The sequence below is a fragment of the Tiliqua scincoides genome, chromosome 14 (genome assembly GCF_035046505.1).
Source record: "Tiliqua scincoides isolate rTilSci1 chromosome 14, rTilSci1.hap2, whole genome shotgun sequence".
Taxonomy (NCBI): Eukaryota; Metazoa; Chordata; class Lepidosauria; order Squamata; family Scincidae; genus Tiliqua; species Tiliqua scincoides.
The window spans coordinates 11325131-11343397 of NC_089834.1; the positions used below are offsets into that span (position 1 = coordinate 11325131).

At 44.9% G+C, this 18267-nt stretch overlaps 1 protein-coding gene across 1 annotated transcript in view; it reads left to right on the plus strand.

The window, feature by feature from the left end:
* The window catches only part of LOC136634524 (mediator of RNA polymerase II transcription subunit 13-like), a 194620-nt gene that overhangs the window by 145627 nt on the left and 30726 nt on the right, over positions 1–18267 (plus strand). Inside the window, exons 11-17 of the mRNA XM_066610068.1 lie at positions 219–441; positions 1742–1847; positions 2164–2288; positions 4839–4938; positions 9397–9617; positions 10837–11042; positions 15246–16192. Of these exons, the coding sequence (XP_066466165.1) occupies positions 219–441; positions 1742–1847; positions 2164–2288; positions 4839–4938; positions 9397–9617; positions 10837–11042; positions 15246–16192 (1928 nt within the window). The remainder of the gene's footprint in view (positions 1–218; positions 442–1741; positions 1848–2163; positions 2289–4838; positions 4939–9396; positions 9618–10836; positions 11043–15245; positions 16193–18267) is intronic.

Here is an 18267-nt window from a genome sequence, read left to right on the forward strand (position 1 = left end):
ATGAGCTGGTAAGTGGCTGACCCAGAATTTGAGCGTACAGATCAGCCCGAAAGTGTTTAGTAGGCAGTTGGGCATGTTCTAGTAGGAAAAACACTTTATTCTTCTAGCTATCTGAGATCCAGGGAGGGGATTATACTGGCAGGTTTCATGTGGGGGGGGGGGATATATCAATCTTCTGTAGTGTTGTTACTAATTTTTTCCCCGTTTCCTTTCCCCAGGCTCTTAGCACAACCTAATAAGCGGTTTAAAATCTTGGAAGAAACCCCCCCAGTGCCAGCGATGAATTATCTCGACCCCTTGTCTCTAATGCAGCAGCCTGGGGAGTGTTTGGGAGATGTGAGCGACCCCTACACCTTTCAGGACGGTGACATCAAATACAGCTTCACTGGCACTAAAAAATGCAAACTTGGGACCGAGAGGGATTCTTTGAAGAAGAATAAGGTACCTTGTCAGACTAAAGATGAGATCGCTTTAGAAAGTGTTGCGTTTTGCTCTCCCCTCTGCTTGAAAAATCTTTCTTGGAGAGGCTTATCTCTGTAAAGGCTGCCCCTTGACTAAAGAACCCTGATTTGATCAGCTGCATCATTAATTGAGTATGGGTGCGAGCTGAAACCAGTGTTGATCCACAGTGTATTTTTCAGGCATCTTAATTGATTTTCTTCTTTATGGGAAGGAGGAAAAAGGCCACCCCCCCCCCCCGTTTTTGAGTGCAGCTCTACAATAAGCAGAGTGGGGGACTTGTATGACATGTAGACGTGTTTGCTTATCTATCTATCTATATATAGATATAAACTTCCTCCCGAAATACTAATTTGGCTTTTGGTTGTGCCTTTATCAACTTCAGTTGATTTGTCTGCTGCAGCTGTGTCTGAAGAAGCTGGGTCTAGCTTCAGTGGCCTATGCTTCTGGTCATGTCTAGCCTTGACTACAATAATATGATCTACGTGGGGGCTAACTTGAAAATGATTGAGCACCTTCAGTGGGCAAAAAATGCTGTTTCCCAGGCTGCTAACCGTTGAGCATAACACGCCAGTGTGGTGTTGCGGCCCACAGATGTTCTGTTCCACAGGTGTACACATTGGGTGCCTGTTGCATATATGCAACATCGGGCAGAAATGGCTTAGATGCAGTACCCAGACCCATATATACCTGTCTGAAGATCACCATCTCGGCTTCTGCTCCCTGGCCCTCCACTCATACAAGTGTGGTTGGACGAGACTAGAAATGGAGGCTTTTTTTGCTATGGTGCCATCACTTCTTGCAAGGGGAGAGCCATGCAACCCGCCCCACACATACATAAAGTGGCTGCATTCAAACAGGCCTTAAATGTTTTTTAGCTTGATCTTTAATGCCACTCTGGGAACTTTAAAAAAATTCCTTCTGTTTTATGTTTTGTCTCTTACTGCTGAGGTTTTAATACATCTGTTTTTGTGTATGTGTTTTTTTTTGTTTTTTTTCTAATGATTGATTGTATGATTTTCCTACTGTATGGTGTAGAATGTTCTAGAAACCTATCTAAATACGGGGGGGGGGGGGGCTTATCTGCAGATCCCGTGTCCATGGTTTCATTTATCCACAGATTGGGTCTGTGCCCTGATAATGGCACCATTATCCATAATGATAACCAATACAAAGTAGATGTGGAACAGAAAAGCAAGCTCCTTCATTTTTTTTTCTGTCCTCCTCTTCTTCCCTCTTTGTACAAATAGTGGCTAATTAAGTTATCTGTGTTCGTTTGCAGTCTGAAGATGGAACCGTAACAAAGGAGATTTCCGCAGCAGGTCATTCCACCACTCTGCCCGATGGGAAAGATGCAATGTCCATTTTCAGTTCTGCTCCCAAAACAGGTACAGGATGGTGTGGAAAGGGCTTTCAGTTTAAAACTAATCAAGAACCTTTCAGGAGGATTATTTTTTATCACAAATGTTAACATGTATAGATTAATGAAAATAAAACATAAGGAATTGCATCCGAATGTGTTGATTTTTATTTCTCTGTTCGTTTGTAGCTGAGGCTCCATTTGGATAATTTTAAAGAGTAAACTGAAGCATAAAAATTGCAGAAACTGTTTTCTGATTTTTTTATTTATTTTGCTGCTCCTCTTCTTGGTGAAAAGAGCACAAACCCTATTTGTTAAAGTCCTTGGTGTTTTGGTTTTTGCAGACACCCGGCAGGATAATGCCGCCGGCCGAGCTGGTTCCGGTAGCCTCACGCAAGTAACAGACTTGGCACCATCACTACATGATTTAGACAACCTCTTTGACAATTCGGATGAAGATGAACCCGGAGTAAGTAATGTGATGAGTTCAGCTCAGCCCTGTAAACCAAAGCACTGTTCTGCTCTGGGCGTACTGTCTATCTTGGGAAAAAGGGTTTGGGAGGCTCCTAGGCTTCATTTCCATTTCCAGAGCATTTCCTCTGCTTAATCTCCATGTGTGGAGGAATGTGAGGAACAGTCGAGGGCAGTGGTCCCCAAACATTTTTGCTGTGTGCTGCCCTTACCGCTTCTGATGCGGAGCTCCAAACCTGGAAGTTACGGCGATGACCTGATGACATCATCACCCAGCCACCATTACTTCATGGTTCAAGACTGTGGAGCGGCAGAAAAAACTGACAGTAAGCAGCTCAGGGTGGGCAGGTGAATCCTTCAAGCACTGAAAAAGGTGCTCATGGAGTTCTGCCCACTGAACAGACAAAAGACCTGAAAAAGATGCTCATGGAGTTCTGCCCACTGAACAGACAAAAGACCTGAAAAAGGTGCTCATGGAGCTCTGCGCACTGAACAGACAAAAGAAAATATTTCTTTACTCAGTGTGTGGTTGGTCTGTGGAACTCCTTGCCACAGGATGTGGTGATGGCGTCTGGCCTGGATGCCTTTAAAAGGGGATTGGATAAGTTTCTGGAGGAAAAATCCATTATGGGTGTATCTGCAACTTCCTGATTATAGAAATGGGCTATGTCAGAATGCCAGATGCAAGGGAGGGCACCAGAATGAGGTCTCTTGTTATCTGGTGTGCTCCCTGGGGCATTTGGTGGGCCGCTGTGAGATACAGGAAGCTGGACTAGATGGGCCTATGGCCTGATCCAGTGGGGCTGTTCTTATGTTCTTAACCAAGCCTCCTGCTGCCATTTTTCAGTCGCTCTGTGGTCTTTGTGTTTCGGCTGGTCTAGGGAATGTCATGTCACTTCCATTGCCTATACCCCAAATGAAATGTCTAGAGAATGAATAGTCTGACTAATGCAGCAAATGTGTAGGGGGCAAGACCTAAACTTGGTGCTATTCCTACCAAATTTGCCTGTGATACTCAAATGTGTTGGTATTTTACATGTCACCTTACCCCTGCTCATCATGGTGTATACCTGTGCATTTTAAAAATTTAAAATGCAAATACCTGTGCATTTTGAAAATTTAATGAACAATTGTGGAAAGCAATTTAAACAAGAAAACAAATTGACAGCTTGGGCTAAGATGTTTCATTGGCTCCATCTCCTGGTTGGTCTCTCTCAAATTGCTATGGCAGCATTCGAGGAGCAAGACCTAGATGTCAAAAAGTCTCTGCTGCTTTGCTATTCTCCAAGTTGCCCAGGACCTGCTATGGGTTGCTTTTTGCAAGGGGTGGGGAGAAGCCAGGCCTGATGTTTCTTCTGTAGTCCTCAAAATGGCCATCAGGTGGACAGATGCCAATTGCTCAAAGGGAGTTCCATTCACTCCCTCTCCTGATTGGTTGGTTGTTGGCAACCTTCAGTCTCGAAAGACTATGGTATAAACCTACAGCACCCAGTATTCCCAGGCGGTCTCCCATCCAAGTACTAACCAGGCCTGACCCTGCTTAGCTTCCAAGATCAGACAAGATCGGGAGATAGTGTTCAGTATAGGGAGATGGTTGGCAACCTTCAGTCTCGAAAGACTATGGTATAAGCCAGGGGTGTCCAAAGTTTTTGGCAGGAGGGCCACATCATCTCTCTGACACTGTGTTGGGGGCCGGGGAAATAAAGAATTAATTTACGTTTAAAATTTGAATAAATTTACATAAGTTTACGTAAATGAATATATTAAAGATGAACTTATATGAATGAATGAAGGTCTTGCAATAGCTCAATGCCTATAAGAGGCCTTGCAAAAAGCAAGGCTGGCCTTTCCTTAGCTACCGCTGCTGCATCACAGATGTGAAAGAGCAAGCAGTGGAGGGAGCTCTCATCCCACAGTTCACACGAGAGGTCAAACAGTCTCCCTCACGCTGAGAAAAGTTGCGTTGGGCCAGTGCGGGCTTCAACAAATCTCCGGAGGGCCAGAGGCTCATTGAAGACTGGAGGCTCCCTGAGGGCCGCATTGAGAGGCCTTGAGGGCCGCAAGTGGCCCCCGGGCCGGGGTTTGGGCACCCCTGGTATAAGCCTACAGCACCCGGTATTCCCAGGCGGTATCCCATCTAGGTACTAACCTGATTGGTCTTTCTCATTTTACCTTGGCAACAGCCCTCCCTGCTGCAATCACCTGCCCTGTGCTGCTCCTCCTTTTATCAGGAGAGGGATGTGACCCCCCCTCCTCCTTCCATTTACTAAACAAACAAAATCTAACAATTCTTGAGTACAAAAGAAAAGCTTATTGCTTTTGCAGAAAGGGAAAAAAAAAAACATCCTGGTAGTTGTGGTTAAATTTTGTTTGCATATATGTTAGTTTTTACATAGGTTTAAAAACATACTTGTACTATCTATTAATATAGCCAACCTTTAATATTAATTAAATATTAATATAATGTTGATATTAATATTAATATGATTTAAGAGATTAAAAAGCATCATTTGCTTTAATGAGTCACTAAAAAAATTCCTCTCTCTAGGCTGTATCACCTGCCTTGCGGTCATCAAAAATGCCTGCCGTGGGGACTGAAGAACGCCCCCTGGGTAAGGATGGGAGAACAGCAGTACCTTTTCCGCCAAGTAAGTAGCCATGCATGACCAAAGCATTGTGCCCAGATGAAATCAGCACTGTGATGTCTCTTCTCTTGTAGGACTGTCTAAAACCACAACGGTTGACTTCTCTGAAAATTAGAAGTTGATAATGTAATCAATTTTTTACAAGGCCATTTCTTTTATTTTTTAAAGTTCTTGATGTGAACATGAGCAAACTGGGCTAATTTTCTTGCAGTTTTCCTGATTAAAGACTCAGAAGAATTCTTGCAGGCTTCCCAAAGGCACTTGTTTGGTCACTGAAAAATCAGTGACTGTGTACTATCAAAGGGTTGTCTTTATGTTCTTCATTCTCCTTTTTAATAGAAGCTATTTCTATGTCCATGGTATAGCCTTCCTGTATCTTTTCTCTGCCACTGTAGCTGTATCTGACAGTATACTGTATATGACAGTAGCTGTATCTTTTCTCTGCCACTGCCCGCATAAACCAGTTACCAGCTGGCTTGTTGAGGCACCATATTCCTCCCCGGATGCAATTGTACAGGGAGAAGGAATTATTTTCAATTTGAGCTGTCTTCTTTTTTCGGAGTTACCCGTTTTAAAGCGGAGATGGGATTGACTACATCTAGTACAAGCCAGTGGTTTCCAATTGAAACTGTATTCTATGTCTTCATTAAACCGATAACAAAGGGAGGAATTAAGCTAGTCAGAGTCCAAGCTACTTTTTCTTAGCATGCCTTAATAAGCTGAAGTCAAAAGGCATTTGATATGTTCACAGGTTTTGTATCCTATGTGTCAATTTCAGTGATGGGTTCTCTCCCCCCTCACCATGGCAGAAACCATAGAGCAGCCATTTTTAACCACTGTGCCATGGTACACTGGTGTGCCGCAAGTGATCCCCAGGTATGCTGCAGGAATTTGGGTCATTTATTAGTAGGGCCGTTGGGGGATGTGAGCCCCCTATTGATAGCACAGTGTGCCTTGTCAATTGTAAAAAAACTGATGGTGTGCCTTGACCATTTTAGTGCCTTGCCAGTGTGCCATGAGATGAAAAAGGTTGAAAATCACTGCCCTTTTGAGATGCCCTTTTGATGTGGCATTTGATGTGATGCCCTTTTGAGATGTGCAGACATGCCCCCACCCTCCCTACAACCTGTGCATATGTGATATGCTTTAGGAATGTCTTATGTGTATTTGGCAATAGTATTTTTGTGCGATACTAACAGATGTCATTGTGAATTACAAGATCCTTGGCTTCGGAGGGAAAGGTATCGGGGCTCCTCTAAGCAGAGCCATCATTTTGCTGCAAATGATTCTCGAACGTTATCTCATTAACTCTTGCTGGTAATGAGAACAAATTGAGGGGAAAAACCACAGTGTCACAAGAATGAGTCAGAGAGTTTTATGGACCCATAAAAGCAACCCTGATTTACTCAAATGCAGAAATATGAAGTACACGGAGATTGGATTTTGACAGTTTTAGTAGATCTATGGCTTTTTAAAATATGCAAGGCTTTCTCAAGCATGACACATGTGAAAATGAATAATGATACCCTGTTGGTTCTGTGGGTTTATTTAATTAAACATTTTTTCTTATTTCTCTCTCTCTCTCTCTCTCTCTCTCTCTCTCTCTCTCTCTCTCTTTATTTTTTAATGGCAGTGCATTGCAGATTTTATTTTATTTTAAAGGAACCCCAAAAGAAAATGGGCCTATTGTGGAGTGGGGTTGGGAGAGGGTTAAATTAAAAAAGCTTGCCCCTTTCAGGGTTCAGTCTTCTCTGGTTGTAGCAACTCTAATCATGTGGCTGGTGAAAAGAGCTGACATGCCTCTGAGATGTCACCCAGGAAAGCCTTCTGCCTTGTTCTCATAGACTGGGATGTGAAGTTGAAGTAGGGCGGAGTTACTGGTCAATTGGTTAGTCAGATATGATCAAGTAACTTCATTTGGGTCAGGGACTTGGCTGTTTGTTCACTCTGTGTAAAGTGCTTTTTATGGAGATGGCACTGCCTGGATAATAAATTCCCGCTGCTAGCAGGTTCCATTCAAGCAAGACTATCACCATGCAGTTGATGAAACTGCCTTTGATTTCATTATGATATCATTTGTTAACCAGGGCTGATTGCCTCCTAGTCCTGTGACTGTCGGGGATAAACCAAGGGCACAGGTACCCACTGGGTCATGACTCGACTCAACCGAAGCTGACTTGCCTGTTCATGATTGGCTTCTTCAGCTTCTTTTATCTTGCGACGACCTATAATTAGCCAGAACTCAAAAATAAGCTATAAATTGCCTTGGAAAACAAGAGCATATGGACTGGTGGTTGAGCAAACCATCCAGAACCTGGCTGAGAGATGCACTTTAATGAAGATTTGGCAAACATATCACCAGTTCTTAGAAACTGCTCTCTTAAGGGAGGGGAGAGAGGGGAAGTACGCTTAATATAACGTACTATTTTTATTTTTTAAGTTCCACTCGAGTGTAAAGATAGTGAGGGATTGCAGTACAATTTCTTCTGATATTTGGCTGTTCTCTCAAAGATGCCCAAAGGCAAGGTTTCTAATTACCAAGCTCCATTTCAGTAGTGGCAATAGCTTTCTTTTGTAGTCTGTCTAAATTGGGTTATGAGGCTGATGGAGAATTTTTGCAGGTTTTTTCATTCTTGGCAGACTTCCCCTTGCTTTGTGAGAAACTCCGTCTGCGTAATTCCCCCCCCCCCAAGTTTTGGGATCAAATTGCTTTCCAAATCTAGGGATCCTGGGCAGTGCTGCTATGCAGCTCCACTGTGCAAGCCATTTATTTAGTAAACAAGATGGAAAAAGCAGGACATGTTAACCTACAGTGTAAATATTTGAATGCTTTTTTCCAGTGTTTGACCTGAAGAAGGTCAGTTATAAGAACATAAGAACAGCCCCACTGGATCAGGCCATAGGCCCATCTAGTCCAGCTTCCTGTATCTCACAGCGGCCCACCAAATGCCCCAGGGAGCACACCAGATAACAAGAGACCTGCAAGGCTTCCTGGGAATTGTAGTTAAGAACATAAGAGCAGCCCCACTGGATCAGGCCATAGGCCCATCTAGTCCAGCTTCCTGTATCTCACAGCGGCCCACCAAATGCCCCAAGGAGCACACCAGATAACAAGAGACCTGCATCCTGGTGCCCTCCCTTGCATCTGGCATTCTGACATAACCCATTTCTAAAATCAGGAGGTTGCACATACACATCATGGCTTGTAACCCATAATGGATTTTTCCTCCAGAAACTTGTCCAATCCCCTTTTAAAGGCGTCCAGGCCAGATGCCATCACCACATCCTGTGGCAAGGAGTTCCACAGACCAACCACATGCTGAGTAAAGAAATATTTTCTTTTGTCTGTTCTAACTCTCCCAACTCTCAATTTTAGTGGATGTCCCCTGGTTCTGGTGTTATGTGAGAGAGTTGACCTGAAGAAGGTCAAAGTCAAAACTTTACTTGAAAAATGGCTTGTATTCAAATATTTGTGAATACCTTGGTTCCCAAATTTAACGGGTCTGTGGTGCCCTTTGCACCCACACTGTCTGGCCTCTTCTTTCCAGCTCACCAGGCTGGCATAGCGCAAAACCTCATGAAAATGGTGTGCTGTGTCAGCCTGGTGAGCCAGGAAAAAGAGGCCACAGTGTGCCCTTGTGAGTGTGCTGTAGCACCCTGGGGTGCCCCAGTGCATACTTTGGGAACCTCTGCTTTAGGCAATGATGTCATCGCCAGTTACATACAGATTGGGAGGTCCAGACGTGTTGCAACAAATATGAGTAAAAGACTCAGGGTGGAAAGGAGGGGTGTTCTGAGTGCACAAAGCGTGTACTGGAGCTCTGCATGCTGAGCCGAGTCTCCTACCATTGCTTGTTGCGTTGCATCGCTGGTCTTGCTGCCAGGCAGTGGGGGTCTGGGGGTACTGCATGTGCCATCAAACACCACCTCAAGTTCCACCAGTGGTATGAGTAACACTGGTTGAGAAATGCTGCTTTAGGGACTAGGACAATTGAACATCAAGAAACAACCTCTCCGTTCCTTTACACAAAAAATTGTGCTTGTTCGTGCTTTCTCGCTCAGATGTCTTCCTTGGGAGTCACTTGAAAAATAAGTAAATTACTACTTTGATACTGCCCCGTTTGACTGATGTTGTGTATCCATTTGTTGCATTTCTAACCCACGTTATGAAACAAGAACTCTGGAGCTAAATGTAATAGGGCACTACATAGCTGGGGTAAAGCATTTCATGCTCAAGGTTGAATATGACTGTTTTCTGTGAGATTTGACCCTTCTGTGAGGCTAACATTGGGTTTAATATGGCTCATTCTGAAACCAGCAGGGAGTTTGCATTCTTTATCTATTTTCTTTTTATGCTGAGCTCTTAATGTTTCGCTTCTCACTGTTCTTTTGTGCGAACTACCTTTTGAGCATCACGTGGAAGGTTCATTTTGTAATGCTTAAGCTTTATCATCTTTTTAGCTGTGGCAGATCTGCAGAGAATGTTTCCAACACCCCCTTCCTTGGAGCAGCACCCGGCTTTCTCCCCTGTGATGAGCTACAAAGACGGCATCAGTTCAGAGACGGTGACGACACTGGGGATGATGGAAAGTCCAGTGGTCAACATGGTTACAACACAGCTCACAGAGTTTAAAATGGAGGTGGAAGATGGATTAGGCAGCCCTAAGCCAGAAGAGATAAAGGTAACGAGCCGAACCCTTTGGAAATATAGTTTCAATATGGGTGTATTGATAAGGATGAGAAAGTCACTGGTTTTCATAGCTATGAGCTAGCTAGAAAGTCATTGGTTTTCATAGCTCTCGTATACTTTCACCGTAACTAAATCTGGGGTTTAGGACGGGAATGAAGCTGCTACCTTCGGAAGGGTAGCACCAGCATGTGTGTACATTCTTATGGGAGGACGATTTGAGGATGAGTTATTAGCCCCAGATGGGAGCAGTTGGAGGGATTGATTAGAAGCTCTTGTGTGTTGAAACCAACAACTGGGGTGCCTACTTTGTCCAGTACAATTAGGACCCAGTTCTATCCAACTTTCCAGCACTGATAAAGCCATGCCAGTGGGGCATGTACTGCATCCTGCAGTGGGTAAGTGCTCACAGAGGCCTCCTCAAGATAAAGAGACATTTGTTCCCATATTTTGGGACTGCGTTGTGGCCACATTGGTTCTGGAAAGTTGGATAGGATTGGGCCCTTAATACCCTGCTTTGCAGCTGGTAGAATTCTCAGAGCAGAATTAAAGCAATAAAACATACAGCTAGTAAAAATAGTTATGTGTTAAGCAGAAAAAAGTCATTAAGGCAAACAAAGTCTAAAAGGCCTAGGCTCACAATGCTGGGGGAAAAAACCCTTGAGGAGGGATGCACAGTGACATTAGGCCACAAAGTCCCAGCCCATATGCTCCCTGTAATATGCAATAACAAAATGCATGAATTGGCATTATGTGGTGTACTTCCCCGTCTGTACTGGACTATACAGTACAGTACACCTACACAGCCGTAGGTGGTGATGTAAGAACATAAGAACAGCCCCGCTGGTTCAGGCAATAGACCCATCTAGTTCAGCTTCCTGTATCTCAGAGTGGCCCACCGAATGCTCCAGGGAGCACACAAGAAATCACATGATGATGTCACATTTGATGCTCTAAGTTAAAGGGGAGAAAAGGGAGGGGACTTGAATGTCCTGTTTGCTTAGCAGCTGTGCACTGTTTCTGACATTTTAGGAAATGTCAAGCCCCACTTTTTGGGGGGAGGGGGTCCTGTGCAAAGTGAGTATCCTGTGTCCCAACTGGGTATTGCAGGTTCCAACTGGGATTGCAGACCAGAAAAATCACCAGAGTTGGGTCTGTTGGTAAGATATTGAATTGAGTTCAAGTAAACAACACAGTTGCCTTTGGCTTTGCAGGATTTCTCTTTTGTGCACAAAGTTTCAACTTTTCAGCCCTTCGTGGGCTCCTCCGTTTTTGCCCCTCTGAAAATGCTACCAAACCAGTGCCTGCTACCTCTGAAGATTCCAGAGACCTGTGTCTATCGGCCTTCCTGGGCCATCCCTCCAAAAAGCGAACAGCTCCCTCTTCCGCCTTCAGCCGCTTTCATCCGAGATGGTTACAAGTAAGTACAGCGATGGGAACAGAAAATGGGGTTTGCGCGTTTCATGTTTTTCTTAGATCTGACTTATTTCTTCCTTGGGACTCTGCTGACATTGTCTCTAAAAACAATGCGCCACATTGCCCGTGAGAGGATTGACAAGCATTGTGCTTCCTCAACCGTCGTGCCCACTGCCAGATGGCACAGATGCCAGAAGGCTCAGGCAACCCTCAGCGTCATGTTCCCGTTCTTCTTTCCCCTCAAGTGTGGCTCTTGGGGACCTTTGCGCACACCCAGTCCTCACCAATGCTGTGTGGTTTGCTTTTCTTTTTTAGAAGCTTATTTACTTCTGCTTACCCAGGGAGTCCCTCCCCCCCCCCCCAAATGTATGTAGAAACCACTATGGGCAGGCCTGATTTCATTTCTGTTCTGATGGGCCCTCAGCCACCTGTACTTGCAGTTTATTTGTATATATAATTGTTGAAATAGTCAGATGTGTTTCTTTGTAGGCCATGTACTTAGATCAAAATCTTAGTGATGGATGCCATAGATCTGTCTCCTGTTACTGTCTCAAGCCCAAAGTCATCAATGCTAGTCAAGTGACTGCTTAGTATCTGTTGACCATCAAGCCCTGAAGAGTCCTACATTTCAGGACACCAGTTATTTCACACCATCTTTTTTTTTCTAAACAGGATGTGCTAGTTGCCTGTCTTTTACTGAGCTCCAAAGGCACAGGTTTAAGAGAAGTCTGAAATCACAGAGAAAAGGGAGTGACCTTTTTCCTCCTCTTCCAAATGTGATTCTCCAGCCATGCTCAGTTCTTGGCTCTATGTCTTTGCTTACAAGTAGAGCAGCTCTTGACTAATGAGCTGCTCGTGGCTTGCAAGGAGCTGTTGCAGTGGATCACTACCATCATTTCGAGCCCCCATGACAGTTGCTTCCTAGTCTCCTTCCCTGGAATGAGCCCTGTGTCATGGCACCTTGAGATTCTCAAGGAGACAGGTGAACCCTGAGGGCCCTGCAGTAGCAGGCCAGGCTCACAGCTGCAACATGAAAAGAATCACTCTATTTAATGGATTTGTACCCTAACTGAAGCCTCCCCAAGGCATCTAAAAGATTTATCAAGTACAGTGGTTTCATGACTTCATAGACATAGGTGTAAGTATGACTGACTGCTGGGGATGGCATTGACAGAAGACCATTGCGTATCTTGGCTCTGTCAATCCTTAGAGCAGTGGTTCTCACACATTTAGCACTGGGACCCACTTTTTACAAAGAAAATCTGTCAGGACCCATCAGAAGTGATGTCATGACCAGAAGTGACATCATCAAGCAGGAAAACTTTTAACAATCCTAGGCTGCAATCCTACCCACACTTACCCAGGAATAAGTCCCTTTTACTAGCATTGTTAAAAGAATATGCACAGTACCATGGTAAATGTAAACGTCAGTAACATTTCCCCAAATGCAGTCACATACCATGGGAGCATCAAGTCAAATCTATTATAAATAAAACCTTGAAATGAATGGGGACCCACCTGAAATTGGCTCGCGACCCACCTAGTGGGTCCCTACCCACAGTGTGAGAAACACTGCCTTAGAGGGCTTGTATCAACACTGAACATTTGTCTCCCTTCGTACCTCTTTCCAGTCATGATCTCAAAATCTGTGCTTCAATCCTGTGCGCTCTGTAATTGCCACCAGTACCTTGACAAGGAATTAATTGCAACACCCCAGTTTCATACTTCACGTGCAATTCAACCCCAGTTGCTGATTTTTTTCAGTACAGCAAGAATTGAAACTCTTCAACACCTAACCGCCCCTACAAAAAGCTATCCTATAGTGCTGGATTCCCTTCCTGCAGTGAATTAATTTTAGAAAGGAAGTCACTTGCATTTCGGTATCAGTCCGTTTATATCAACCATATGCTAGCTCTCAAAAGAATTGCAAAAAAGAAGAATTTGAAGCCCTTGACACTGCCTAGGCAGCAGTTTTAATTCCAGATTTTCTGTAACTTCGAACGACTTCCCCAGGCCTGAGCTTGATTATTAATTGTAGGTGTTTATTGGGATAAAAATCTCTTCTTTCCAGTGTAATCCAATTAAAGTGAAAATGATTACTATAAGCTTCTGCCAAAGAGATGATTGATAATCAAGATTTCTAGGTCACCTTTTTTTGCTACTGGAAGGCGTTACCTGTGGTTTGTTTCAGCTTCTCCTTTTGAACCGGTAGACTTTTTTCTTGTTTCTTCCCCCCCCCCCTTCCTCTCTTCCCCATTTCCTCTAACTGGCACTCGGGTCTGTTAGAGATAACAAGAAAATTATTCTAAAGAATCAGAATCCATTGCATTTTCTTTTCAAAATTGCTGGCAAAATGGGAGTGCAGAAATGAATATTTAAACTCTGGCATTAAGCAAAAATCGTATGCAGGAGCGTTATACTTTAAAAGGGGGTGGATAAATCCACAGGTTTCCACTCCTTCATCAAGGGAGTGATTGCCATCGTGAGCACATTTCTAAGAAGTGCAATGCAAGTAGGAACAATTTATTTATTTATTTAACCTTTATTGGCATGAACAATATCCACTAAAAGGAACAACTTATGTGGAGATCTTTATCAGCATTGTCCTTAATTCTGTGGCAGGAAGTGGGGTGTCTGTGTGTGGTGTCGTGTCACAGTCTGGAAGTTGCGTCTTTTGGAAATAGTGTCGAGTCCTGTAGAGATTGGACAGTTAATGGCAAAATTGTGGGTCACCTGCAACACAAGAGGGGGCCTACAACGAAAGGTTGCATCTCCCCAAATGTAATGTCCAAGAGCCTCAAGCAGGGAATATTCCCTCTCTCTACTTTGTTGCCCCCTGTGTTCAGTTGTGGCTTTGTCTCAGCTAACATCTCAGTATTCCATGGTTCCTGGGAGGGGGAAGACAACAGTGAGCAATTCTCAGTTGGCAAAAGGCTATGTGTTTGGGTTGTCCCCTTTTTAAAAAATTATGGATGCGTCTACTTAGGGAGTCCCCAGAATGCATACAAACCAGTGCCTTACCTGCTGGTGGCCCTGTTTTCACCTATAGGGACTCAACCAGCTGAGTCAGTATATAGAGACATAGACAAGAGCTGACCTCTTCCTCTGCAACTGTGGCATAAGGAAAGCATTGTTCAAAGAATGCTTTGCCAGCAGGCAAAATGGAAAGGGGGAGTGGGAGGGAAATGGCATTGCATCATTTCAGAAGATTTACTTTGAGTCAGGGAGAACTTCCGTAGGTATGAATGGGTAAAAACTGTGCAAGTGTCAACAGTTAAGCCAGTACAGTCTTGTTTTGCCTCTCTTGCTTTCAGCTGCACAGGTGGCCAATTTGTCTAAGAGTGCATTTCAAGATGTTGGCTTTTGCACCCTGTTCCTAAGCCCTTTATTGCTTTAAAAGTTCTTTGAACTGCCTTTCTGTACGTGACTGTTCACCCAGTAAGATATTTTAGGGAGGCCAGCTTGTGAGTCCTGCTGTTTGAGGCTTGGTGTTGGGGAGAATCTGTGAGAAGGTCTTCTCAGTGGTGGCCCCTGCCCCACACAAATCTTGCCCCATGAGGCAAACCTTCTTTGCTAGCATTCCGATACTTTTACCGAAATCCTTTCCAGACTTGTTAAAATTTTTTGCCCTGTCGTGGAAAAGTTGCTATATGGGTTTTTATTTGACTGTGTCTGTTCATCATTTTATCACCGTTGAAAGGACTGTGTGTGTTGGTTGTGTTGTGAGTTCAGTGTTGTATGCCACCTCGAACCTACACTAAGAAAGGCAGATTATAAATCTTTTAAATAAGCTTCATCTATATTGAAAAGCAAGTCCTTTAAATCCTGTTGTTCTTTAAGAACAGAGCAATGTGTATATGTTCCTATAGCTCAGAGTGATTTGCAGTGCTTCCCTTGTGGATCTTTGGTTAGGTATAGATTTTGAATTCCATGTTTCCTCCCAAGTATTGCAGTGCCAATACTGACCATCCTGTTTTTTGTGTGTGAGTTCACGGTTTTAGTCCATTTTCCACTCTATTCTACACTGTCAGAGTCTGTGATTGATAAGATTGTCTGTGACATGCTTTGGAAATGTCTTCAGCTCTCATCACGGGAGGGCTGTTCGTTTCCAAAGGCCTTTGTACTTACCTCCCTGCTAGACTAACACTGTTTGAAGAAATTATAAGCTCAACCAGATATCCTTTCTTGTTTTCTTATCTGCTTGTAGCAACGTGCCCAGTGTTGGGAGCTTGACAGATCAAGATTATCTTCAGATGAACACACCCCAAATGAGCACCCCGGTGACGTTAAACAGTGCAGCCCCAGCCAGCAATAGTGGGGCAGGAGTCCTGCCTTCTCCAGCCACTCCTCGTTTCTCTGTCCCTACACCACGCACACCCAGGACCCCAAGGACTCCTAGAGGTGGGGGCACAGCCAGCGGGCAAGGATCTGTAAAGTACGACAGCACAGACCAGGGCTCACCAGCCTCTACACCCTCGACCACCCGGCCTCTCAACTCTGTGGAGCCGGCCACTGTCCAGCCGATTTTGGAAGCCCACAGCCTGTACGTCACACTCATCCTTTCGGACTCCGTGCTGAACATCTTTAAAGATAGCAACTTCGACAGCTGCTGCATTTGTGCGTGCAACATGAATATTAAAGGTGCAGATGTGGGGCTGTATATCCCAGATTCGTCCAACGAGGACCAGTATCGGTGCACTTGTGGATTCAGTGCAATTATGAACCGCAAACTGGGGTACAACTCGGGGCTGTTCATCGAGGACGAGTTGGACATCTTCGGTAGGATGTCCGACATTGGCCAAATCGCAGAGAGGAGGTTGATGATGTGTCAGACCACCTTAATTCCTCAGCTAGGAGAGGGTTCCAGAAGGGTTCAGGAGCCCCCCACGAGCCTCCTCCTCCTCCTGCAGAATCAACACACCCAGCCTTTCGCCTCTCTGAGCTATCTGGACCACCTCTCTGCCAACAGCCGGCAGACGCTCCCGTACACGAACTGGAGTTACGACAGAGTTCAGGCAGAGAGCAACGACTCCTGGATCGAGTGCTTCAACGCCTTGGAACAAGGCCGGCAGTATGTGGACAACCCTACTGGTGGCAAAGTGGACGAAGCCCTGGTCAGAAGCGCCACCGTTCACTCTTGGCCTCACAGCAACGGTATGTTTTTTTGTTCTTTTTGAATAATGCTTTTATGTGTTGAGCATCATTTTATTACGGTGTGTAACAAAATTTGAACAATTTCAGGTTCATCTGAATGTTTGTTAGTTTTAGTGCAAAATAGTGCTGCTATTTTTGGCATAGTTTCAAAAGTTAAGATGCAATTTATGCTATGCAGTTATATAGTATTCACAGTGCGTGAGGTAATAGAATGCAACACAAAATTTAAGATAACCAAAAAACTTTTGATGATACAAAAAAAATTTTAAGATTACTGTTGGAATCGGGGACTCTTAATTGTATAAGAAATGTTAAAAGTTCAACCACGTTGTTAAAAATCACAACATAAACAATATTTGTGTTGCATAGTGTTATTCAGTGTCATTGCATAATGGCAAAACAAAATCCATAGAAGCGCCAAGAGGAGGAATAAATAAGTAAGTTGGTGTGGAATGTTAATGACAAACTTGCTGAAACGTCTGCTTCCCCATTGTCAGGTCAGCAGGGGAGGATAGCCCTTGCTTTCCCTATAGCAGAGTGGCTGGGGAGCGTAGGAAGACAGCACAAGAAGCAGGCGATCCCAAACAGAGCCAAAGAAGCAGACATGGGCTTGTTTGTTGCAGAAGCAGGTATTGGTAAAAGGAGCAGGCAGAAGAGTAGTCAGTCAAACGGTCCAGAAGTCAGGGATATAGCAGGTCACAGTCACGAGAAGGCAGTCCGAATCAGTACACAAACCAGCAGCACGGCATGCAGAAACTCCACCACAACAACCCACATCTTGGTGTCTGTGCTTGCCCCATATATACCGGGGCCAGCCAGCCAGAGTAGGGTGACCTCATAGTCACAAGACAGTCTTGTGACCCACTCTGATTGGCTGTCCAGTGGTGCATTGCACCACTCCACCATAGCCTATGTGACTGTGCACACATCTCTCCCCAAGTCACGTGACTCCCACCTGCAACAGGTGCAGCTGATTGCTAATCACAAGCATATACAGTGCAGCTGTTCCTTTGCTGCATTTCACGCCAGGCCTGGACATCAAGGCCCCTCCTGCTGCATCCTGGCTTGCAACAATTCAGGGCCTGGGTTGCCAAAGGCCTGACAGTGTGGTTCCTCTGATCACTGTCGGGGTCTTAATTCACAGCAGTTTGCTGAGGGAATGAGAGTGTCCAGGTGGAGGCATTCTTTTTTGGCAAAGAAGGGCAGCCACTGGGAAGTTGTAGCTCAGTCATGCCATACTGCAAGGCTGGGACCTACCTTAAGTTGCCAACTTTGCAATGTGAGACTCAAGAGTCCAGCAGGCAAGAGGAGCGGGCAAGTCGATGACCACACAGTCCAGCAGCAGCTGTCTAGCTGGTGCTGCTGTTGCATCGTTCAGCCCCTTCCAGGCCAAATGGGAGGGGCAGAAGGTGGAATTGCAGCATCCTGCTTTTGTTTCAGAGAGAAAGAGGATGCAGAGTAGGAAGGCAGAGAGCAGAGGGGATATTGTAGCGGAGGAAGGTGGGTGGGGGACTGAGGGGGACCCACTGAAGATTGGAGACCTTGGCTGAAACAATCCCTCCAAAGCACAGCTCTTGGGTGGAACTTGATGCATGCAGGACTGTTAGCCGAGGCAGATTAGCAAGCTGTGTGGCCTAAGCCTCAGAACCAAGCTGTGTTGCATCCTTCTTCTGAGTCCAGACTCGCCTGTTGGGAGACCTCCTAATGTCAGGGGTTCTGCTTGATGGGGCTCTTGTTCTTTTTCAGCCCCTCACTCTCTTCATCAGCTCCTTTTGAAACTCCTGCAAGCTTCCAAAGCTGCTGGCAAGTGTCATTCTGGAGATTTCTGGGGCTTGGCAAGAAGCAACTACTTGTTGTGCTTGTAAATGTGCTGCATAGACTTGTATCTCTGGTCTGTAAATGCGTTGCATAGACATGTATCTCTGGCTCATAAGCAGCTTCCACTTCTCTGGCAAAAGCCTAGAGAGGCATGTAAAGCACATGCACAAAGGGGGCTGCAGTTCCGGTTGGTCTGTCACAGTTCCCCTACCAAGTGTGTCTGTACAATGCCCATGTTTGCAAGAACCTCCTTGCCT